The following is a 22,501-nucleotide window of genomic DNA, read 5'->3' on the forward strand; positions in this document are numbered from 1 at the left end:
CCACTGAAAGGCAGAAGTAGCGATCTCGCAATGGCGGACGTTGGTGAGGTTTTGATGTCAGTTTTATCCACAATTCGCGTCCCAAAGCCCGGGGACCGTGTCCACAAAGACGAATGCGCCCTGTCATTTTCCTCACCGGTGAGCCTTCTTCTTTTAAAAATCACTACCTCGGCTAACCAGAAAAATAGTGCTAGTTTTTCTAATTTATTCGTGCCATTTGCCGTAGTGTGGAAAGAAAAATTCCAACACTTCTCTTACTTTAAACTAGATTTCCTTGTTTTGGCTAACTAGCAGGCTAGCGTGACGCTAAGCTAGTAATGCTCTGTGATGGAAAGTTAGCTGCGCTAGCTGTGTAGCTAACTGGTATAACTGTCAAAGTAGCAAACCAGCAAACTTTATTAACATGTATAACTCTGGATAAACTGCATTTAATATGGATTTGCTCATAATGTCCCATACGTTAACCACTCTCTATCTTATCTTGGTTTTGTGCTCAAATTGTATCATTAGCTGCTAAGTAGTAAAGCTTAGGAGATTGACAGAAGCTACAGCAACGGATGCTTTGTCATCTGGATCCATTGATGTGCTTCAGTTTTAGTTTCTTGTGTTACGATTTGTTGTTGCGAGTTATGGCTTTTTCGTCTAACAGTGAGAACATGTTCTTTCTTTACAGGAGAGTGAAGGAGGCCTGTACGTGTGCATGAACAGTTTTCTGGGCTTTGGTAGCCAGTACGTGGACAGACACCATGCTAGGACTGGTCAGAGGGCTTACTTGCACATTACCCGGACTCGTAAGACTAAGGTAGACTTATATATATATATATATATATATATATATATATATATATATATATGTATGTATATATATATGTATGTATGTCAGTTTTTTTGACATTTGTCTGATTTCATATCATGATTTTGATATATTTTGCTTACAGAAGGAAGATGAAAATAACTCTGGCTCTGGACACCCACCTAAGAAAAAGCCCACTAGACTGGCAATAGGTGAGTTTTTCTGAAGGGATTTATGGTAGCATGAAGAAGTTTGAAAAGCTAGTCACAACTCCACTAGTGGGCATAGGGATGTAAGTTGAAGGAAAACAGATTTTCTGAAGGAATAGTGGTGCATGGCAACATGAAAATCACTGTAGCGGGGAATAAGTGTACATGGACATATCTTGTTACTGATTTGAACTTAATCCAAGGTTTTTCAATTGTGTTTAGATCAGATGAACATCAGGTCAAAAGCTACAGCTCACCCATTTTGATGTATTCTTTAATACATTTTAGGAGTGATTAGGATTAATGTTTAGCCATATAAATCTAGCTTTTCTTTGGTCTTTTAGTGATTGATTTTATAGAGTATTTTGTTCTGCATATTTAATTCACTCCACCTTGCTCTCTGTGATTATTTTTTACATTTATTTTTTATATTTCTGTTTAAATTTATTTTTATTTGGTAGCGTGACAATCCCCAAACTCAAAAACCCAAACAAAAAATGTGTTTGTCCGCTCCATGTCAGAAGGCTGCAGAACGATTCGTACCGTGGATTCCGAAAGCACATTCATTTTTACAGGCAAATGTACAACATGGCCACAAAATAAATATTAATAATAATACTTCTAAGGCCAACGTGTGTAGTTAGGGTTGAGGAATGTTGTTTTTCTAGACTCATGCCACTTGTTGAATAGGTAGATTAACTGTTTAGTGTTATTTAAGGTTTAAAAAAAAATAGCTGCAGTGAGTGTCAGCAGCACAGTCTAATAGGCAGCTTCAGAACCTGCACTCAAGCATAATCGTGACTTCCATGAAAAGTCTCGTTGGACCACAGAGTGAAAACTTCTGGCAGCCATGGACATGTGAAATATCTACATCATGTGTTAGCGTCATTATTGTTTCTTTTTTTTCCAGGGATTGAAGGAGGTTTTGACGTAGAGCAGGAACTATATGAGGAGGATGTGAAGGTGGTCATTTTACCAGACAAGCAGGAAGTGACCTCAGAAGACCTTGCCACAATGGCTGATGTTGTTAGAGAGCGGGTAACTTATTCTGTTACATTAGACATTATATTGAGACACACTGACAGCTACTAAGCTCCTCTGGTCTTAAACTTTACAAGTTTTGTGGTTTTATTCTATAGAGATAGGAACATTGAGTCAATTTTCATCCACTAATACATTTTTGGCTCTAGACTTTATCATGCTTACGAATTATGTCACTGAGAAATTTCGCCATCAGCTGTTCTAAAGTCTTTGCTTTCTCTGCTGTACTTCCAGGTGTCTCTGTCCATGACCGGTATCATGGCAGCAGACTCAGTGTCTCATACCTTACAAGTTCAACAGTGGGACGGAGAGGTGAGACAGGAGTCAAAGCATGCTGCTGACCTTAAACAGCTTGACAATGGAGTCAAGATCCCTCCCAGGTGAACTCACAGCTGTTGGTTTAATAAAGTTATTCTTCTATGTATTTCAGGATGTGCATTTTAATAAAACTACTGCTTAAAATAAATTTTAAGCAGTAGTTTTATTAAGTTGCACTCATGCTCACTCACATAGCCAAAGACATAGTGACAGATCTCTACAGTGTAGTTGTTGGTACAACAAGCAATGTCTTATGTCTCCATTAAAACACAAGTCTGACCTGAGAACATATCTAACGGTTAATGTTAGAAGCGGCTTTAGTATTTAGGACTGTTGCTCACTGTCTGAATTCAATGAAATCACACATTCAGAGGTTGGTGGGATGTACCGGTAACTTCGTTCTGTAATGTTCACTCGTCCAGTGGGTCAAAATGGAGGAGAAGGTGTTTGTTCTGGCTGTGACCACATTTTCCACTTTTTAATACTTTCCAAATGGACAAAAGAGGTCGAGACTGCTTCACATGGTAGGTGTGCTTTAAAAAGCTTTCTAGCCTTCAAAAAAATGTTAGCAAAAAGCTTGCGGCATTACCACCACCCTGTGGTTGTTAGCAGTGTGTTACTATTAGTGTTGTGAGACTCAAGACTAGGGCTGCAGCTAACAATTTTTTTAGCAATCAAGTACTTCATTAAATATTCTGAAATAAGAAATGGGTGTGTTTTGCAAATTTTTCATTTAACTGCTTAAGCTTTTTTAATCAGTCAGTCAGTCAGTCAGTCATTTTCTACCACTTATTCCATAGTGGGTTGTGGGAAGCTGGTGCCTATCTCCAGCAGTCTATGGGCGAGAGGCGGGGTACACCTTGGACAGGTCGCCAGTCTATCACAGGGCAACACACAAACAACCATGCAGACAATCATTCATACACCTAAGGGCAATTTAGAGTGACCATTTAACCTAACAGGCATGTCTTTGGACTGTGGGAGGAAGCCGGAGTACCCGGAGAGAACCCACGCATGCACGGGGAGAACATGCAAACTCCATGCAAAAAGGGAATCGAACCAAGAACCTTCTTGCTGCAAGGCAACGGCCCTACCCACTGCGCCACTGTGCAGCCCCTACAAATAATTCAATTCCTTTAAAAAAAAAAAAACACTTTATTGCCTAAAATCTATAGTGTACACTTGAACATTGGTAGCAAAGGATGCATATGCAGCTCAGTCCTTTCTGGTTGACTTTAACATCAACACAGTGCTAGCCGCCACTCTAGTATAGTGCATAAAGTCTCACTTGCGTATTGCATTCTGGATTTTAAGAGATATTTTTATCCCCAAAGGCATAATGTTATCCAAGTATATTAAAATAGAAACCTTGTTCTGTACTTAAGTGCCAAGTTACTCTTCCTGTTTTTTTGTGCAAAATCAGAAAAATGAGAAATAATTGCACATTACCTATCAAAAAGGTAATCAGAAAATTTAAATTCAGGCATAATAAAAGCTGCCTTTTATATATCGAACCTCACTTTCAGTTTCCTCAAGCACGTAAGTGGTCTCGTTCTGCAGACATCTGTTTATGGAAGTGGTCCGTCAGTGAAATGCGTCTTTCTGGTCGCTTTCGAAGTCCAAGTTGATAATAAACATGCAACTTAGCTGTGGGAGTCGAGATCCGCTGCTGCAGTGGATGTTTCCTGCTCAGGTGTTGCAACATGGGATGCTAATTCAGTTGTGCAGTACATGCACTGCACTGTTTTCTGCTGAGTTTAAAATGATCCTAAACGTTTGAAGCTTTGTGCCGTTTTCCTGTTGTTTCTTTTTGCCCCTCGCCGAGGCAAATCATTTTCCTGGAGGAATTTTAGTAAATGAGTTGCTTGGATTATATGAGGAATTGTTTCAGCCTTACTCGAGACCAGATGTTCAGAGTCATCTTGTCTGTGTCTCGGATGTACTGGACTGAAGATTGTTTTTTTTCTCAAGACCATTCAAAGCTGTAGATGCAACACCCTTTTTATTACTTCAACTTGGTGGGGAACTCCTGGATGAATTCACATGAAACCAATACAATTGTTTTTACCAACGCCGTCATCTGTTCCACTGCATGCCGAGTATAAGATGATGAGAGGGATGAGAAAATAAGGAGGAACATTTTCCAAGGCAAACATACGAAAGTTTTTTTTGTGTCTGTACAACATGCAGAAACAGACCGCTAAGTGAGTTGAGTCCTCCACTTGTCACCTTCACTCACTGCCTGCAGCTATTGCTGAGTCTAATAACATTTAGCAGGATATATGCGCTCTTCAGAGTGCTCTGGTTTCTGTTGAACTTGTTACTAGCTTGTCAGATTTAATGGACAAGCGGCATGAAGGTGAGGATCACCTTACACGCAAGTTGGGGTCCAGCTAAATGTTGTGGCCGAGCACCTACCTGAAAAAGTTAGGTGTACCAGTACAACAGTTAGTCTGAAGCCTTTTCATAGGTTAGCTTGCTAATGAGCAGCCAGAGGAAGTTTTTCTTTAAATCTTTCCAGCAGCAATTACATTATTATGCTGACAGCAATGGTCTTGAAAATTGTCTCGTACCTTGATCTTGGACTTAGTCTCGCCTCCCTCATGGTTGTGGTTTTTAATCTGCCTCCTGGTAGATGGTCTTGTCTACAACACTACCTACTACCTTGTGTAGATGAAAGTAAGAGTAGTAAACATGTCCACTAGATGAGTTTGTGCACTTTTATTAATGTTTAGTTATTTTATAGTGAATGCCCAAACCAACAATGTAGTTTCTGTCAGTTTGCCAACGCAGCCATTATTACATTTAATCTGTTGGTAGCTTCTGGGTGTCGTCTTCTCCGTTCTCCATAGTAATACATACATGTAGCCTCTTTTTAATGGTTAAAAATCTTTGGTGCCATTTTGCCCAATGAGTGACAGAACTTTGATCTCAGAGGTTTTGATCCTCTTTTTGCCCTTCACAGTGGCTGGCGGTGTGAGGTGTGCGACCTGCAGGAGAACATCTGGATGAACCTTACAGATGGTAAAGTGCTGTGTGGCCGCAGGTACTTTGATGGCTCTGGAGGCAACAACCACGCCCTTCTCCATTTCCAGGAGACAGGGTACCCGCTTGCTGTCAAACTGGGTACAATCACTCCTGATGGTGCTGGTAAGCAGAGGACACATTTAGATTTTTCTATGGTAAAGGTTATAGATGGAGAACACATAATCAGCGTATCATGGCTGTTCTGTTTACTGTGAATGTTTGTAAATGTATAAATAAGGGATGGAACTAATGACAATTTTGCTAGGTGACTATTCTGTCATTAATTGTCCCAAAACATCTGCTTTCTGTGGACTCAGCCTCTGTTTTTAGTTCAGTGCATGTTTAAATGACACCTTTTTAAACTTGCTTTAGTGTGTAGGCCTATTCAATAGAAATTACAGATTCTTTAAAACGCAGTTTGGGATTTGTAGACTTTTGTTCTATTTTAGGGAAAATAGAAAAAGGGAAGTTAGTCCTTCATTTGGCATGTAAACTACGTCTGTTCATGTGAAGTATGAATTCTGCAAAAGGCCATGTAAAAATAAACTGGATTCTGTAAAAAAAAAAAAATCACAAATTAGGATTTAAGGTGTAGCTGTTCAATGTAAGATATTTCAGTCAAGGTTTGAGTGGACTAGGTATTTTTCATTTTGAATTAAAAGCCTAACTAAGGTTATCCAAACACAACATAAACAGCAAAATAGAAAGTACTCCTGGATCAGTGCTTCTTTGTTCTCTTTGTGTCTCAGCTCTGTTCTCTCAAACCCCCAGTCGGTCGTGGCAGATGACCGCTCACACAGAGCCTGGTTCTGCTGGAGGTTTCTTCCTGTTAAAAGGGAGTTTTTCCTCTCCACTGTCGCTACATGCATGCTCAGTATGAGGGATTGCTGCAAAGTCAACGCCAGTGACTGTCCACTGTCACTACATGCTCATCCAGGAGGAGTGAATGCTACAAGTCACTGACTGGATGCAATCTGCTGGGTTTCCATAGATAGAAAAACTTTTTATCCAATTTGAATAAATAACTGAATCTAACTGCACTGTTCAATGGTTAGGATTAATTTGAATGTATGTACCTGACTTGAAATCTATATGATTCGATTGAATTGAGTTAGCCCATTTTAAAGTTACACACCTTTCACACAATGCAACATGAAACAACACTCACCAATTATTTTAACCTCTGCTTTCCTTCCTCGCTGTTGGACGGAGTAAGGGGGAGTCAGGTTTAGCCTAAACCGGCTCAGTTATGGTTGAGGTGCAAACACACCCTCCATTTCTGCTACCTGCATGACCCCTTCTCTTTTCCAATGGTTATAATCAGTCTGACAGGGAGATGTATCCCCAGTCCTTGTGGTTTTTAGTATAACAATGGCCACCAGTAGGCTCTACATGGACAAACTTTATCAGTTTATTATTTTACTTAGTAACCCTACACATAGCCCATTCTAAAATGGCCAAACTCTAACACTCAGTAGTTTAATCTAACCTCCCCAACAACCCCTCACCATTCCAAACCCTTTGTGAAGTGCCTTGAGACGACATGTGTTGTGAATTAGCGCTATATTAATAAAACCGAATTGAATTGAATTAAAATAGCTGCAGCTTGAGTACCACATTGGATGGAAACTTCAATGTTGTCTTATGCTTTTATTTAATGTTGCTCCTAATGCGATTACAAATAAAACTGAAACGGTATTCCTTAGCATATTGTTTTTGGGATATCTTATATTTCAAGTCCTGCTCATTCACAGCCTGCCAACCATTGTGGGGTTGTCTGTAGCTGCCCTTAATGCACACCATATGTATGTTTTTAGTGGCTGAGATGATAAATGTAATAGAAAACGATGGGGAAAATGTAGCGATGGAAAAATCAAAAGTCAAGAAATTGTGGGTTAATTATAATCAGAGTCAACATCGCAGTAATCAGGCATTTTCCTGATGTTGTGCAGCCCTATGGCAAACATTAACAATACCAATAAAAAACGTATGCATATGATGCACTTACTTTACTCGCTGAAACTAAAGGGTAAAATATTGGGCTTTAGGGTATTAGAAATCTTTGCGATGCAGAATAATATTGGAAAATATTGTGATGTCATAAGAAACAGTTATGTTTACTTGATGGCATTAATATTTAGTTCAACATTTTTCCATATACAGTCATAGATTAGGTCAACAGATTGTTGCAGCCCTTGTGTAGACTATGCATCTGTCTGTACATCATTGTTCTCAGTTTCCACCACTGTTCTGTTTGTCCAGATGTGTATTCCTATGATGAGGACGACATGGTGCTGGACTCCAAACTACCCGAGCACCTAGCTCACTTTGGCATCGACATGATGACCATGGAGAAGGTACGTTTCTTCAGAAAATTTTGTTGTCTGACCAACAGATGTGTTAATTTTTCTGTCTTTCTTCCAGTTTCCTAAATCAGTTTGAGTTCTTGCAGACGGAGCTATAATAGACGCCAGATAATAGACTCTGGTCCTCCTGGTACTCATCCGCTCAGATGGGGCTTGCTTTTCCTCATAAAGTACTCATGGATTGTGTTTTGTATGATTTTAAATTATAAAATTTACCTGTGGAGCCAATAAAATAATTACACAGGAGCTCATGTTGGTGTAAATATTTTGCTTGAAGTCTGATGATCATGTAGTCATCTCTTGCTTTGACATTACACTTTAAATGTGTACATATTTTATGTTTAATTTGTGTAGTAATGTTGAGATAATCTATTCAAGCATCTATTGAAGCTACTCTTCATCTGGCTTCTTTCTCAGATTTCCCAGGCACCTGTATGTTGTCTGAATCCCTGCTGCTTTTAATTTCTTTGCCAGCTGCTTATCTTATGCAGAGCACAGATTGCACTAACGTCGACGCCTAGGATCTATATACCTCTCGCTGTGCACTGTAATGTTGTTGCCTTGCTGATGTATTTCTTCATGTGGCTAATGATGCTGCACAGACGGGCTGTAGGAGAAGTGTTACAATAAAGCAGAAGGCAGATTGCAGCTCTTAGCACTGAGATTTAAAAAAGTTCTCTAGATTTGTTTGACATTCTGTTACCTTTGTATATCCGGACTTGCCCAGCGTTGTCACTTACGCCTCTGAACGTTCTCCTTTCAGACTGAGCGGACAATGACAGAGTTGGAAATTGCTGTAAACCAGCGAGTAGGGGAGTGGGAAGTAATCCAGGAGTCGGGGACCACCCTAAAGCCTCTTTTTGGAACTGGTCTGACTGGCATGAAGAACCTGGGAAACAGCTGCTACCTCAATTCTGTCATGCAAGTGCTCTTCACCATCCCAGACTTCGAGAGCAAGTCAGTATCCTCAAATCATTTACATTCTGGTTTAAATTGTTATAAACTAACGAGGACACTGTTCATTTATTTCATCCCTTTGTATTCATGCCTTGCAGGTATGTGTCTAACATTGACAAGATCATTGATGAAGCACCAAATGACCCAACCCAGGACTTCAAAACTCAAGTGTGAGTTCATTATGTATAACAAGCTCCAAAATTCCCATAAATTGCCTGAAACCAACTCCGGGTGGAGCAGCAATAAGAGTAAGAAGAAATGTTAGATCTCTGGGCGATTTAGAAGTTTTTACAATCCGTCTGTGATTGGAATTTTTTTTAGAAGTTTCATACACATTCCCATGTTTTCATTGACTTTGAAATCAGCTAAACGGAAACATACCAGAGTATGGAGGGTGTAGTTCGCTTTAAACAATCTGCTTTTATTTTTCAGGATGCTTATCCAAAAAAAATTTTAAAATACATCCCTTTTATTTATGAGCCTCCTTAATGATGCATGCTGGAAGGGCATTGATGTCTATTTTGTTTGTTCTTCACAGAGCCAAGCTCGGCTATGGCCTGTTGTCAGGGGATTACTCCAAACCCGCTCCAGATCCTGGAGATGAAAACGGTGCATCTGAACCCAGGGTGAGAAGAAGAAATCACGTCTCGACAATCTTAAGATGCTCATTTTGGGAATTAGAGATAACAAATATTTGATCTAAACCAGTCCAGTTTCTGTTCTGTTTGTGCTTTTCCCGTAGGGTGACCAAATTGGGATTGCACCACAAATGTTTAAAGCACTTGTTGGGCGGGGCCACCCAGAGTTTTCTACCAATCGACAACAGGATGCTCAGGAGTTTTTATTGCACTTCATTAACATGGTGGAGGTAAAGCTACTCTCTGTCCTTTCTTTTTCCTTTTAGTCCTCAGCTTCCCAGTTAAATAATCACACCTTTTCTTTTACAGAGAAACTGTCGATCTGGACCCAACCCATCTGAAGCCTTCAGGTTTCTGGTGGAGGAGAAGATAGTTTGTCAGCAGTCACAAAAAGCCAAGTACACACAGCGTGTGGATTACATTGTACAGCTGCCCGTGCCCATGGACCAGGCTACAAACACAGGTAAGGTGCTGATAGGCCACCGTGTTGCTCCTAATCTTCAATTTAATTACATTCACCAAATCTGTATGTCATTTACATGATATGGGTTTTACCTGAGAAAGTCTCGAGAGTGCTCTAAATACAACATTTTAGTTGTAGGTTTTTTTAATAGCTGTTGATTTTCTGACTCCCAGAAGAGCTCCAGGAGGCGGAGCGCCGCCGTGAGCAGGGGGACACATCAGCTCCTACGGTGCGAGCCCAGATCCCCTTCACAGCCTGCATGGCAGCTCTCAGTGAACCAGAGGTCCTCACAGACTTCTGGAGCTCCGCTGTTCAAGCCAAAACCTCTGCTACCAAGTATGAAGCAAGACAGCATCACATAACCTGACACCGAGGAACTAGAAGAGGGTTTAAAATGTCTTTATCTGTGTCATCTCTTCTCTTCTGTCAGAACAACCCGCTTTGCCTCTTTCCCCGACCACCTGGTTATCCAGATTAAAAAGTTCACCTTTGGCCTTGACTGGGTGCCCAAGAAACTTGGTGAGAAAAGAGATTGTTTGGTATTTGTAGGAAGCAGAATAAATCCTTATATTTCCAGCTCAAGTATGTATATTTTAATTAGTTTGGAAAGTTTGAGACAGAATAAAAAGTCTTGGGCTAGACTGTGGTGAATGTTTAAGATTTCCGAGCAACTCCTACTTGTTCCAGTTTCTCACTGCAGAAATATTTACGTCTTGGAAATAGATGCTCTGGCTATTTTTGCAATTCTTTTTACAGTCACAGCTGACTTATAGCTTGCTTAAGTACGATTTCTGCCCTCCGTGCTTACAGGAAATGCAGTTAAGTGATGCAGATACTGGAAAAATAGCGTCATAGGCAGTTGGATGAATCAGATATGCAGTAAAAAAAAAAACATCTATTAGGCATCACTTATGGTAAAATATTAATTTTTTACTCTGATACCTCGAAATAAATTCCGGTGTAATCCATCACCTTATTAGGAGATCGGGTCCAGCTATGTGTAATTTAATTTCATTATAAATCCAGCCTCAGAGGTTTGTTAAAGAACATTATTGAACAAACAGCATCACGAAGACCAAGGAACACAGCAGATGTCAGGAAGAAAGTTGTGAAGAAGTTTTAATTATGGTTAGGTTGCAAAGCAATATATAATAAGATTTTGGCATAGCACAAGAGAATCTGCTGGCCGGACACAGAAAACATGTAAAACTTGGTGCCCTGCATGCAAAATGCTGTTTATCCCAGAAAATGAACACTGCATATCACCTTGAAGAGATCATCTCATGGTGAAGCTTGGTGTTGGCAGCATTATGCTATGTGGATTCCTTTTTTTTCAGCAGGGACTTGGAAGCAGGTGAGAGGTGATAAGAAGTTAGATGAAGCTAAAGACAGGGAAGAAATCCTGTTAGTGGCTGCAGAAGATATGAGACTTGGCTTCCATCAGGACCACAACCCTAAACATGCAGCCAGAGCTACAAATGGGATAGTTTAGATCAAAGCATATTGCTGTGTTAGAACGTCCTAGTCAAAGTCCTGTCCAAAATACAGTTAAAAATCTGGGGCAAGACCCAAAAAATTGATTTTGCACACCAGTCTTTTCAGATTTTATTTGTAAAAAAGATAAAAAGTTGACAGAATAATTTTTTGGGTTAGGGTTCTGTTTCTAACAGTGGTGGTAGACAAGGAGTAGAAAGGAGGATATACTCTGCAACACCTAAAAAATCACTCCACCTCTTACCTTTTTGATGATGCATAATTCATTTGTTTTGGCCCAGGTCTACTGAAAGTCATCCTTTCTTTTCGAGTAGCTCAAACTGTTAATGAATTTCTCTCGACAGATGTGAGCATCGACGTTCCCGACAACCTGGACCTGAGCGCGTTGCGTGCAACCGGCCAGCAGCCAGGGGAGGAGCTTCTACCAGAGGTGGCCCCACCCCCGCTCATGACCCCAGATGTGGAGGTCAAAGGTATCCTGGGTTCGCATGGCATCGAGGACGACGACTCCCTCTACTCCCCACTGCTGTGTCAGTCTGTCTGTCCTTTCTGCTGTTTTCCTCCTCCTGCCACTTATTTGTCCTCACCTGTTTTCCTTCTTTTCCTTTTTCTACCTTTTCTGTTTCCATCAGTCCGTCCGTTGCCTTTTTAGTTTACTTTTTCTTCCTTTAAAATTGATTTCAAATTAAACTAAGGTTTTTTTTTTTTTCTACCAGTTTTTATTTTGATGTCCTTAATTGTTAGTTTAGAAAAATGGAAACTAGTGAGTAAATTTTTAATAAAACACATCTGAGTAATTCAACTGTTTCCTGTCAACTGTATCCCAGCTCCAGTCCTTGATGACTCCACTGTGTCCCAGTTGTGTGAAATGGGATTTCCGCTGGAAGCCTGCAGGAAAGCTGTCTACTACACTGGGAACACTGGAATTGATGCTGCCATGAACTGGATCATGAGCCACATGGACGATCCTGGTGTGTAGAAACTGGGAATTTTCCAAGCAGCATTGTAAGTGGGCTCTACGGTGTTCATGTTTCTGTCTCCTGGTTGTCTGCAGACTTCTCTGCACCCCTTGTGTTGCCCGGCAGCAGTTCTGGACCAGGAACCACTCCCACAGAGAGCCTCTCTGAAGAGCACCTGGCAACTATTGTCTCCATGGGCTTCAGTCGAGATCAGGCAACCAAAGCGCTCAGAGCAACGGTTAGAATCACACTGTCTTCCATTTGGAAAATTTGCCTGGTTGTGTTGATGAATTTCCTCAGCCTTAATTCACTCAATTCAGTTTATAAAAGGAACATTTAATGAAGTTTTTGCTTTGTTTTCACCTTCTTATGTGTTTAAAAATGTCCAGGCTTTCTGGCTCTATTCTGATACATTTCTTTAGACCTTTGCTGCTTTTTCACAAAGCTTCATTTACTATTAGTGCATCTCTAAACAAAACAACCAGAATACCATAAAGCATGAAAACAAGTAGCCATGACATCACAATAAAATAGAAAACACTTAAATCTTATTGTTCTTTTTTGGTAAAACCCAATGGCATAAAACGTAGCACAAACTTAACAATTTGTTGTAAAAAATGATTTTTCCCTACATTTCCTTTGTTGCATCTATGGGAATAAAAGCGCAATATAACAATTTGAGAAGCATTAAAAAGCTCTACGAGTGGGTGAACCGTTTAGCTCAATATTTGCTGTGTTTTAGAGCTGGGCAATAAAACGATAGCAATATCTATATTGCAATATAATTTTTCCTCCATAGACATATGAGAAAGGGTTGATAGAGACCTTCAATATATGGATAAGATAAATAGCCATTGATTATAAGAGTTGCTCCGAGCTGGACCAATCATATGGCTGGAATAGAGCCATGCAAAGTTACGTTGACACAGACAGCACAGTAGCAGCCAGACGCTAACAGCTAATGCTTATGCAGCTGTAGCCTCTTACTTCAGGTAACAGGTAGGACACTGGAAAAAGAGAAAAGAAATGAGTTCCCCAAAGACGAAAAGACGTAAGACCCAGCGAACGACATCGAGCACATGTTCTGACAAAATCAGGGAATACCAACAATCTGTTTGATCACCTTAACCAGTGCCACACACTGGAGCACGCAGAATGTAAAACTTTACAATCCCAGACGAGAGTGAGTGCTAAGCCACCTCTCATCTACCCGAAAACAAGACCCGTACAGCGGCAATAACCGACCATAGAGTCGGCTTTCTCATGCCTTCTGATAAAAAATCGTAGCGACAGAGAAATCACAAATGCAGTAGTTTATCGTGTTGCAAAATAAGTTTGTAGTTTAAAATATACCTCTTTTAAACTGTTTAGGTTTTTACCTTCAGGTCGGCGCTACAGAGCGTTGTTTGCTAAAACCAGCCGCCACAGAGACAGTTTCTTCCTCCAGGCTCTTTCTCTGGTCACTTAACAGTTCCAGAACAACACCATGCATACTTGGACTGATTTCACATCATGTTCTTTTGTAAAGACACTTGTGTATATATGGATATTTAAAATATGTTTTTTATTTCCGTTCATATTGACAAAAAAAAAAATCTTCACTGAGAGCAAAGTGTACCGGAGTCATTTTCCTCATTTGTGTGTGCCAACTTTGTAATAAAGCTGATTCTGGTTTTATTTATCCAAACATTTGAATAATATTCAATGACATGTTTAATATTTGAAAATAAATTTTTAAATCAAGACTAAACTTCTGATATCTTCAAATCTCACTTCATAGTACCAGGGAACGTTAAAGATTGACAAAAATAGTGATTTGTTTTATATTGTGATATATATTGATATGGACTGATGTGAAAAATATTATCGTGATAGGATTTTTTTCCATATCACTCAGCCCTACTGTATTTTATTGTATAATCCACTGAAATTTGGAAAAATTCAAGGGAACTGGACTATTTAAAGACAAAAGTAGGTACAACAGCCTTAAAATACTGCACCTGCACAATTTTAACATTGTATGCAAGATATGTCCAATTAAAAAGTTCCAAAGTCTTGCAAGAAGATGTCTTGGCAAAGGACTAGTAATGTAGATTTGAAAATTTTGGTTCAAAACGCCAGCTTTCATGAAGAATGATGGAAATTGTACAGCCGTGAGCGCCTCCAGACAACTGTGAAGCAAGGAGGATCTGTCATGTTTTTAGATCTGCATTTCAGTCGGTGGTTTGCAGCTACAAAACACAGGGCTAAAAAAAGAGATTTATGATCATCTTATAAAATATCTTAGGAAACATTTAAGAGACTCAATAAAAGTCTTTTCGTCCATTGAATTTGTCAAATATTTTGTCATACTTCACACTTAACATATATCTGTAACAGAGTAACGTCCTGGACCGTGCAGTGGACTGGATCTTCTCCCACCTGGATGACCTGGAGTCCATGGACGTCTCCGAAGGTGGCCGCTCGGCTGCAGAAAGCGAGGGAGGCAGGGATCCTCCCCCCGGACCTCGCGTCAGGGATGGACCAGGAAGTGAGTTAATGAGAGAGTAGCGGTCAGAATTACCCGTTTTCTCACACTGTCTCCCTCACAGGCTGTCTGTGCTTTGTTTATGACTGAATGTTTATTTTCTTCCTGTTAAGAGTACGAGTTGTTCGCATTCATCAGTCACATGGGGACGAGCACCATGTGTGGCCACTATGTCTGTCACATCAAGAAAGACCAGCAGTGAGTCATTATATATATATATATATATATATATATATATGTTGCTAACTTTTAAATGTTCTTTTATACAGCTAAAGGTTGTGTCTATTTGGTGCAAGTTTAAACCAGGGATGATGTGATTGATTTTTCAAGGAGTTAGCAAGCCAAGAAAAGGGTGTATGGTTGTGGTTATCAGGCATCTGTCAGTCAAAACAATAAATGAAGGTCCCCACTTACTGATCTTGGTTGTTGTTGATCCTAGTCACTAAGCCCATGGAGGACAATCCCAGGGCTGCTGTGAATATCAGTTTTTTTTTATATTTGTCTCTTAGGCCAATGGGATTCTTTATATGTCCGGATCTGTGAACATAATTGCCCCTAAAGGCATATATAAAGTATCCAGTGCCTCATTTAGTTTGAGAGAAGTTTGCATGATGCTGGGTTGTCTTATCATGCAGCTGCTTGGGATTTAGGGTGTACTCTTCACAGCATGATGACACGTGGTGAAACAATCTGTGTGGTTGCCCTTGAATACCTATAGGTGGTCAGCTGTACATCACATACTGGGTATCTGCACAATACGACCATCCAGCCTCATGCAAACACAAATCCAACCACTGTTAAATCCATTTATAGCCCTTTAATGGTATTGCATCTATGGGTCAGATTTTCTGCCTGATTGTTGGACCCTCTGGGAAGAGCCTGGAGTAAATCACTCAACTCATTACGCTGCCACTTTTGTCCTCTGGTGTCACTCTAGATGTACCAGCTTCTTGCAAATTGAATAATATGTACCAAATTATGTCTAAATCCGACTATTCCATCTGGATGCTCAACTGTTTTTATGTCTTTTCTATTTTAAACTAAAGCATTAGATAAAATACAGTTGCATCTCAGTAAATTAGAATAATTTCCTGAGATAAATTATACTAAGTTATTGTTGTTTACTATAAAGTTGATTTATGTCACTTATTCTACTTATAAGATGAAACTTGGATTATGTAGATTCAGTACAAAGTGATATATTGGTTTAACAATCAGTTTTAACAAGTTATTTGTGAAAAGGAAAATGAATAGTTTGGATGCATTCAGAATGCTTTACCCATGCATGGAAAGTTGAGTGGAAGGAAAAAGTGTGGTAAAACAGGGTGCAAAGCAATAGTGATAACCACAGCCAATAGGGGATTGTGAAGCACACCCATTCAACAGTTTGATGGATGTTAACAAGGTGTGAGCATCAGGTGGAGTCAGTGCTTCAAGAGGCACTACACACAGTTAAATCCAGAACATAGGCTGAAGTCTGCCTATGTCCAGAGTGCTTTAATAGCAGACTATTAAAGCACTTTGGGCTTTTGTAACACCTCATTGATGTAGTAAATCCGGCTACAGGAGCCCTGACCAAGTGTTCAATGCACATACTGCACAGTGAATGGACTTCTTTTCAGTAGGCTAACATTTCTGCTTTTTGGTCTTGTGTTATAAACTTATTGAGAAACTGAATTTTGGGTTTTTGTTAGCTTTGAGCTAAATTAACAGAAGTATACACTGAAATGTTCCACTGTGTGGCCAGAATCTATAAAAGTCTCGTTTTTTTTTTCAGTTTAATTCGCTTTCTGAAATAGATGAACTGCTTAATTATATTCTAATGCTTGAAGATGCATTGGCACTGAGCTTCTTGTGCTTATTTAGACAAGTTTTTACTTAACTACTTGTTTTTATCATTTCTTTTTTTCTTGTGGCGCACATATATATCTATAAAAAGCGCTATATAAATGAAAATTACTTCTTGCTCTGTAAATATTCAAAGCAGTCCTGGTAAAATCTGAGAATCATGGAAATCTTAAATTTGCACAGTAGGGGGCACCAAAGTTCACATAAAAATAATAAACCCTCACAATTGCTTCCACCAGGATTAAAAAATATTTTTCTTGTTTTTATTTTATTTTTTTGATTTGTTGGTTAATATGTTTTTTTTTTTTTTTGTATTTTGTTTTCATAGATGGGTCATCTTCAACGATCAGAAGGTTTGTGCTTCAGAGAAACCTCCCAAAGACCTGGGCTACCTTTACTTCTACCGTAGAGTGGCCGACTGAGGCGAACCGGCGTTCCCTTCAGGAGAAGAAGACCCCAATAAGACATACAACAGCAAGCTCTTACAAATGCTGTGGCACGTTTCACAACTGACAAACATGTAAATACATCAACCTGTCAGATTGCTTATAAACCCAGTTAAATAAATTGGTGCAAATGTACAGATAAGTGTGGTTTGGGGGGGAAGGGTGTTGCTGTTTCTCTGTATCCACTGATAACAAAAGACTCAGGTTGTCACCAGAGCAACGTTTAGTCAAAGCGAGAACTAATCAGAGACCTGTTGAAGCATGTGATCCGGGTTCTACTCAGAAAAATTATTCACATGGTTCGGAAAACTCGCTTGATGGAACGAACACCCCAAACATGCAACTGACTCGGATCCGCTGACTCGCTGAGTTAACACAAGTGTTTATCTGTCCCGACTATTGATTTCCACTGCCATCAGTAGTCACAGCCCGTAGGCATTAAAACGTAAGCGGTCGCTTTCAGACCCACTTTCTTGTTTGACTGGAAAATTGCACCAATTTAGTTAGACTCCACCTCCTCTACCTGTTTAAGTGCTAAAAACATAATACGAAAAAAGTATAAAACAGTAAAAACACCAAATCAACATGTTCTCCTTAAGTGTTCGGTGAAGGTGATACTTGGATGTTTTACTTTGTTCTTATTTTGGAAACAAATGCTTTGTTCTGCCGTGAAAAATAAAGATTTCTCTCTGTCAATCTCGTTCTTCAGTGTTTTTCAACTCCAGCTCATTTTTTGTCTGCTCCTCATTTCTTGGCTTTTTCATTTTCTGACTTCCCGTTTATGACCAAATGAAAGCAAAAACAAATTTACTTACGGAATAAAGCATAATGGCTCCGGGTTCGTTGAGCTCTGTCAGAAGAGTTTACAGAATGCCAGGCCTTGATGGCAAGAAAACGCACAGGCATAAATAGCAAACCCACAGAGAGCTGGGGTTTAGATTGGCCTACAACTTTCTAAGTGCTGCTTTCTCTTCAGAGCTCTTCCGCCTTCTACATTTTGTGCATCCTTGCACACTTGTTTCGATGAACTGAGTTACTGAGAGGATGAAAAGAGGTTTTTACCCTCAATAACAGCATTAAAGACTAAACACCAAACGTGGAGTTAAGGTGAGGTCTCAATCCAAATTGTTTGATTTACTTGTTTTGTAAACCTAAGATGTTTGAGTTTCTCGATGCACTTTTGTTCGGTTACGGAGTTTAAATAGATCGAGGATTAAATATAATGTTTTATGTTCAATCAAGAGTTTCTCCACCTTATTTTCCAGCAAACTATAAAATCTGCCTACATGTTCTGCTCCAACTACCAGTCATTTTAATTTTGGCTAATTAAACTATTAAATATTGCAGCACATATTCTTCAGGTATTGATTGATTTTCAGTGTTAACTGACCAGATTATAATTATATGCTGAGTAATGGGCAGAAAATGAACATTTTTGATGCTATGAAGTGGCGCAAAGTACATCTGGATGCTGAAAATCTACTCTGAAACCTTTTAATTTGAAATATATTTAGGAACCTAGATAAGTGCTTTGATAAAAATGTTTTTATGAGCATTTTCAATAGAAATGCATTATTTGTTTATAGTAAAATTGTTTTAAACTTATTTTAGATGGCGGATTTGATGACGTTTCCGTACCGGAAGCATCATAGTTGAAGAAATTTTAAAAGAGCAAAACTTGCCTTTTTTTATATTGTAAGACCATTTCAACATTGTAAGTGAAACCAGCATATGTTACATGTTTTAATGTAGAAAAGTAAATGGAAAAAGGAAGGAAGTAGAGAGTAGCTTGGTGGTTAGGGATCACATGTTTGGTAAAGCGCTCTGAAACAGAAGCTATGTGTCTGTAAAATGGAAAAAATGTTTGCTTTCACACTCTGAACTGCTGCAATTATGTTCTTTTTTTAAAATGGTGTAACATCCAGCAACTAGAATGAAGACAATCATCTTGTTTGGGTTGGGTGAGTCAGTTTACTTATTAAAGTAATTTTTATACTGGTTACCAGTCCTCGGAAGCTTAAACCAACAATGTTTAATAAACGAAAGATTTTCTTTCACTGTCCTCTCATCTCTTCAGTGCTGGGAGCGCTCTCTGCTGCAGGCAAAGTCTTCTTTGGAGAAGTTGGGCAGAAGGTCACCATGGAGTGTGGTGCCCACAGCTTCAACTCTAAATTGGAATGGAGTCATGATATGCTAATAATAAGACTCTTGCGTAAAAGTCATTTGACTTCCAAAGGTTCCTACAAAATTTGTCAAATCAAAGTACTTTGAAGCACATTTTTGAATTTGTGTATTATTAAATACCTAATTATGCCATATATATATGCTCTTTATGTTAGGACAAAGTCCAATTGCAAAAAGGTCAAAGATTTTAAACAACAAAGAACTGGAAATCACCACTGTTATGGAAACAGATTTTGGAAAGTTCACATGTAACGTGGATGGTGTTTCTTATAAACACGTTCTGATAGTGTTTTCAGGTGAGTAGAACACCCAGGAAAAAATAAACCTACAGTAAGTAGAGAACCAGCCCGTACAGTTATGATTGCATTTATATGTTGAAAACAACAGCTATTGTGAATTAATGGAACATCAAAGGATGAACCAGTTGGGAATATTAAACGTGTTTCGGTTTTAGTCCCTCAGAGGTTAGCTGCTCAGGGAAAAAAGGTTGCAATAATTACAATACCTGTGTTACTACAGCTTTCTATTAGTAGGGAGTCACCACTGCACTGTTAAAAACTAAAGGTTGGCATTGAAAACTTCAGAATAGGAGCAGAAAGGAAAAATAAAAGCTTGTTTAAGTTTTTTTTTTTTTACTTGTCAAGTCTGCCTTGTTTTTTTGTGGCCAACAAAAGTATCCTGTGTCGTCATTATTCCTGCATCCTGCTTTTACACATTTGAATTTCCTATTAGATTATTATTTATTTGTCAGGCGCCATGCCCAAAAACATTAATGCTTGAGATGCAAGAGATGCTTTGAACCAGACTTGGATAAAGCTACTTTCCACTTGCAGTCCAAGTGTGCGCAACAATTTTTTAAGCCTGTGAGGGATTAAAAACGTCTGGTGTTTAGAAGCTGTACATGACGGTTTGCTCTTATTTACCTAGGAAATAATTGTTACAAAAAGTACTGATAAATACAGTCCAATGGTCACCTCAGTTTCAGAACCATGAGTTTAAAGCATTTAGCCTTCATATCTAGATGGTCAGGTAATCATTAAGTATAGAAAAAAGGATAATAAAAAAAGCCAATAGAATGACATCATAGCAAAAGTACTCTGTCGTGACACAGTAGTGCATGTACATTTTACACCACTCATCCCAGTACATGCACACTATGCAAGATGAAGCTGCATTATAAGCGTCATGCTCCATAGACACTCCAGGATTTGGTGTTTTGCTAAATGCACCTAATTTCCTCACATTTAGACCTATGTTAAAGTATGTGTTTAGATGCATCAACATATGTGACAAGATAAAAAGTGTCAGCAGCTTTAGGAGGATTCTCACTGTATCTTGTTTCTGTTTCCCCATCTCTACACCAGTCCTGGTTCCCTCTGATGCTCTAGAGGTTGGCGCTCATGCTACTCTGGAGTGTTCGGTCAAAAGTCCGGACAATGCCGCCAAAGTCAAGTGGCACAAACTCAATAGTTTAGTAGAGTATTCACAGAAAGTTGATCTCAAATCTGCTGATTCCTCACACAAAGGGATTTGGCAGTGTAAAGTGTCCTATGAACAGGATACATTCACCAAAAATATAACCATCAATGTAAAAGGTAGGATGTTTTTACTAAAATATAACCCTGCCTTTGAAAGTTGGCATCACAATAAAAGCAATCTGTGTCCAGAAGGAAAAAGAGGTTTTTTGTTTTTCAGATCCTGTTCCAGAACCAACAACTCCTCCATTAAAAAACAAAGCCACAAATTCAAAGAACAGGCAGAATTCAACTGGTAAGGATTTTGTGTTTCAGTTATTTTACCTGTTTTTGAATTTCTCTAATTTTAATCAGCCTCTCCCTGGGGTCTGACGTCTTTAGCTCGACCAGGTGGCTCGACCAAGAATTGGTTTAACGACACGGTATTTCTGGGACTGATTTGGTGGATTTGGGTTGCAATCGGAGCTGGAGGCCTGGTTGTTATCATCCTGATCGTCGTTGTCATTGTCGTGTACAAGAGAAACAAAAGAAGGAAGGTAAATATGGAAAATCAGCCTGATAATTTGTGTCTGGAAGGTAAAATGAAGGGAATAAAATCTGTATTTTTTTACAAATGTTTACAGCGAACATTTCTGAGGATGAAGAAGGTCCAACTCTCAAGGAATCCCAAGATGTACTGCCAGTGTGTGCGGTAAATGCTCCCAACACACCACTATCAATTAAAACATCCCTTTAACTCTGTTTACTCTAATCTCTATCTGCTACTCTAGTACACTCTGCTCATTTTATACAAAATGACCTTCGCTTTTCTCTGCTCCTTTTACCGAGCACTTCATTATTGAGCCGTAATTAGTGTGAAAACTTCTCTTTACTCTCTTTATCACAGCCAAACAGCTGCAGCAAAGCCGCAGCAAGGACGCCGGAGAGAGAAGCCGTCAGCCCTGCCGCTTCAACCTCTGCTGCAGGAGTGACATGAAAGAAGGAGGAAGGAGAGATAAAGAGAGAGAGAGGAGGAGGAGGCAGGGAGATGTAGATAAAGAGAAAGATTGAACAGAACAGCAGAGAGTGAATGCAGCATGAATGTAAATGAGCATCTGAATGAAAATATAATCAAATGTAATGCTGGCAGCACTTTGAGCTTTTTCAGCAAATGCTGTACAGGCAATGATCTTTCTAAACACCGTATGCCTCATGCTGTCTCTGTTTTTTAAACAACCTTCATGTTTATCCCTAATTACCCAACCCTAAGAATCTAAAAGTTCAAACATCCGGACTGAGGAGCTCCTGCTCTTCCATACTCTTATGCTTATTTCTCCTCATTTATACTGCTTGTTAACATATTTTGTCATTTCGTCTATGCTCAAACTTGTTATCTGTTGTTTGTTGTTGGTTGTAAATAAAGATATTGAAATTTTGCTTCAAATTGTTTCCAATTAATAAATCAGGTGGAGACCCAGATGATTAATTTCTATATCCATATAACTCACATGGGAGGCCTCCATTGGTCTGATAAAATCACAATATCACACATCAGTACACACGACACGGATGGCTGATTAAACATTGTTTTTTTCTGTCTCCCCAGTGTGATCATGCATGACGTTATATGGCTGTTTAATCAATGGAAAAAGTCTATGTGGAGGTCTATACTGAAAGGATGTTTCAATTCAAGCAAAGTAAATGAAAAATAGTTGGGAACAAAAAGCTTCAGAAGCTCTTTCAGTGCAACCTTAAACAATAACTTGTCTCTTCGTTT

At 39.2% G+C, this 22,501-nt stretch overlaps 2 protein-coding genes across 3 annotated transcripts; both read left to right on the plus strand.

Annotated features, from left to right (window-relative positions):
- Positions 1-4: 4 nt before the first annotated feature.
- Positions 5-17,782, plus strand: usp5 (ubiquitin specific peptidase 5 (isopeptidase T)). The gene is made up of 20 exons (XM_047360642.1): positions 5-138; positions 674-802; positions 939-1,005; positions 1,913-2,040; positions 2,278-2,423; positions 5,327-5,511; positions 7,651-7,745; positions 8,518-8,711; positions 8,810-8,881; positions 9,250-9,337; positions 9,454-9,579; positions 9,659-9,812; positions 9,986-10,148; positions 10,243-10,331; positions 11,651-11,836; positions 12,134-12,277; positions 12,361-12,503; positions 14,645-14,795; positions 14,906-14,990; positions 16,969-17,782. The coding sequence occupies exons 1-20, from the start codon at positions 31-33 to the stop codon at positions 17,060-17,062; spliced, it is 2,547 nt and encodes an 848-aa protein (XP_047216598.1). The 5' UTR covers positions 5-30; the 3' UTR covers positions 17,063-17,782.
- A 123-nt stretch (positions 17,783-17,905) lies between these two features.
- LOC124865504 lies at positions 17,906-22,168 on the plus strand. Of its 2 annotated transcripts, none has more exons than XM_047360639.1 (9): positions 17,906-18,193; positions 19,012-19,047; positions 19,164-19,322; positions 19,426-19,566; positions 20,635-20,865; positions 20,966-21,040; positions 21,100-21,281; positions 21,369-21,436; positions 21,632-22,168. In XM_047360639.1, the coding sequence occupies exons 2-9, from the start codon at positions 19,020-19,022 to the stop codon at positions 21,714-21,716; spliced, it is 969 nt and encodes a 322-aa protein (XP_047216595.1). In that variant the 5' UTR covers positions 17,906-18,193; positions 19,012-19,019; the 3' UTR covers positions 21,717-22,168. The 2 variants fall into 2 exon arrangements, with proteins under 2 accessions (XP_047216595.1, XP_047216596.1); XM_047360640.1 differs by having other exon boundaries at positions 17,907-18,193; positions 21,127-21,281.
- The last annotated feature ends 333 nt before the right edge of the window (positions 22,169-22,501 follow it).

This window comes from Girardinichthys multiradiatus, chromosome 3 (genome assembly GCF_021462225.1).
Source record: "Girardinichthys multiradiatus isolate DD_20200921_A chromosome 3, DD_fGirMul_XY1, whole genome shotgun sequence".
NCBI lineage: Eukaryota > Metazoa > Chordata > Actinopteri > Cyprinodontiformes > Goodeidae > Girardinichthys > Girardinichthys multiradiatus.

Bases quoted from the DNA above. Each gene is read 5' to 3' on its own strand.
- usp5 (XM_047360642.1), top strand. From the start codon at position 31: ATGGCGGACGTTGGTGAGGTTTTGATGTCAGTTTTATCCACAATTCGC. The intron at 10,149-10,242 runs GTATGAAGCAAG...CTCTTCTGTCAG, and splicing joins GCCAAAACCTCTGCTACCAA to AACAACCCGCTTTGCCTCTT. The intron at 10,332-11,650 runs GTGAGAAAAGAG...TTCTCTCGACAG, and splicing joins CTGGGTGCCCAAGAAACTTG to ATGTGAGCATCGACGTTCCC.
- LOC124865504 (XM_047360639.1), top strand. From the start codon at position 19,020: ATGAAGACAATCATCTTGTTTGGGTTGG. The intron at 21,041-21,099 runs GTAAGGATTTTG...AATTTTAATCAG, and splicing joins GAACAGGCAGAATTCAACTG to CCTCTCCCTGGGGTCTGACG. The intron at 21,282-21,368 runs GTAAATATGGAA...AAATGTTTACAG, and splicing joins AGAGAAACAAAAGAAGGAAG to CGAACATTTCTGAGGATGAA.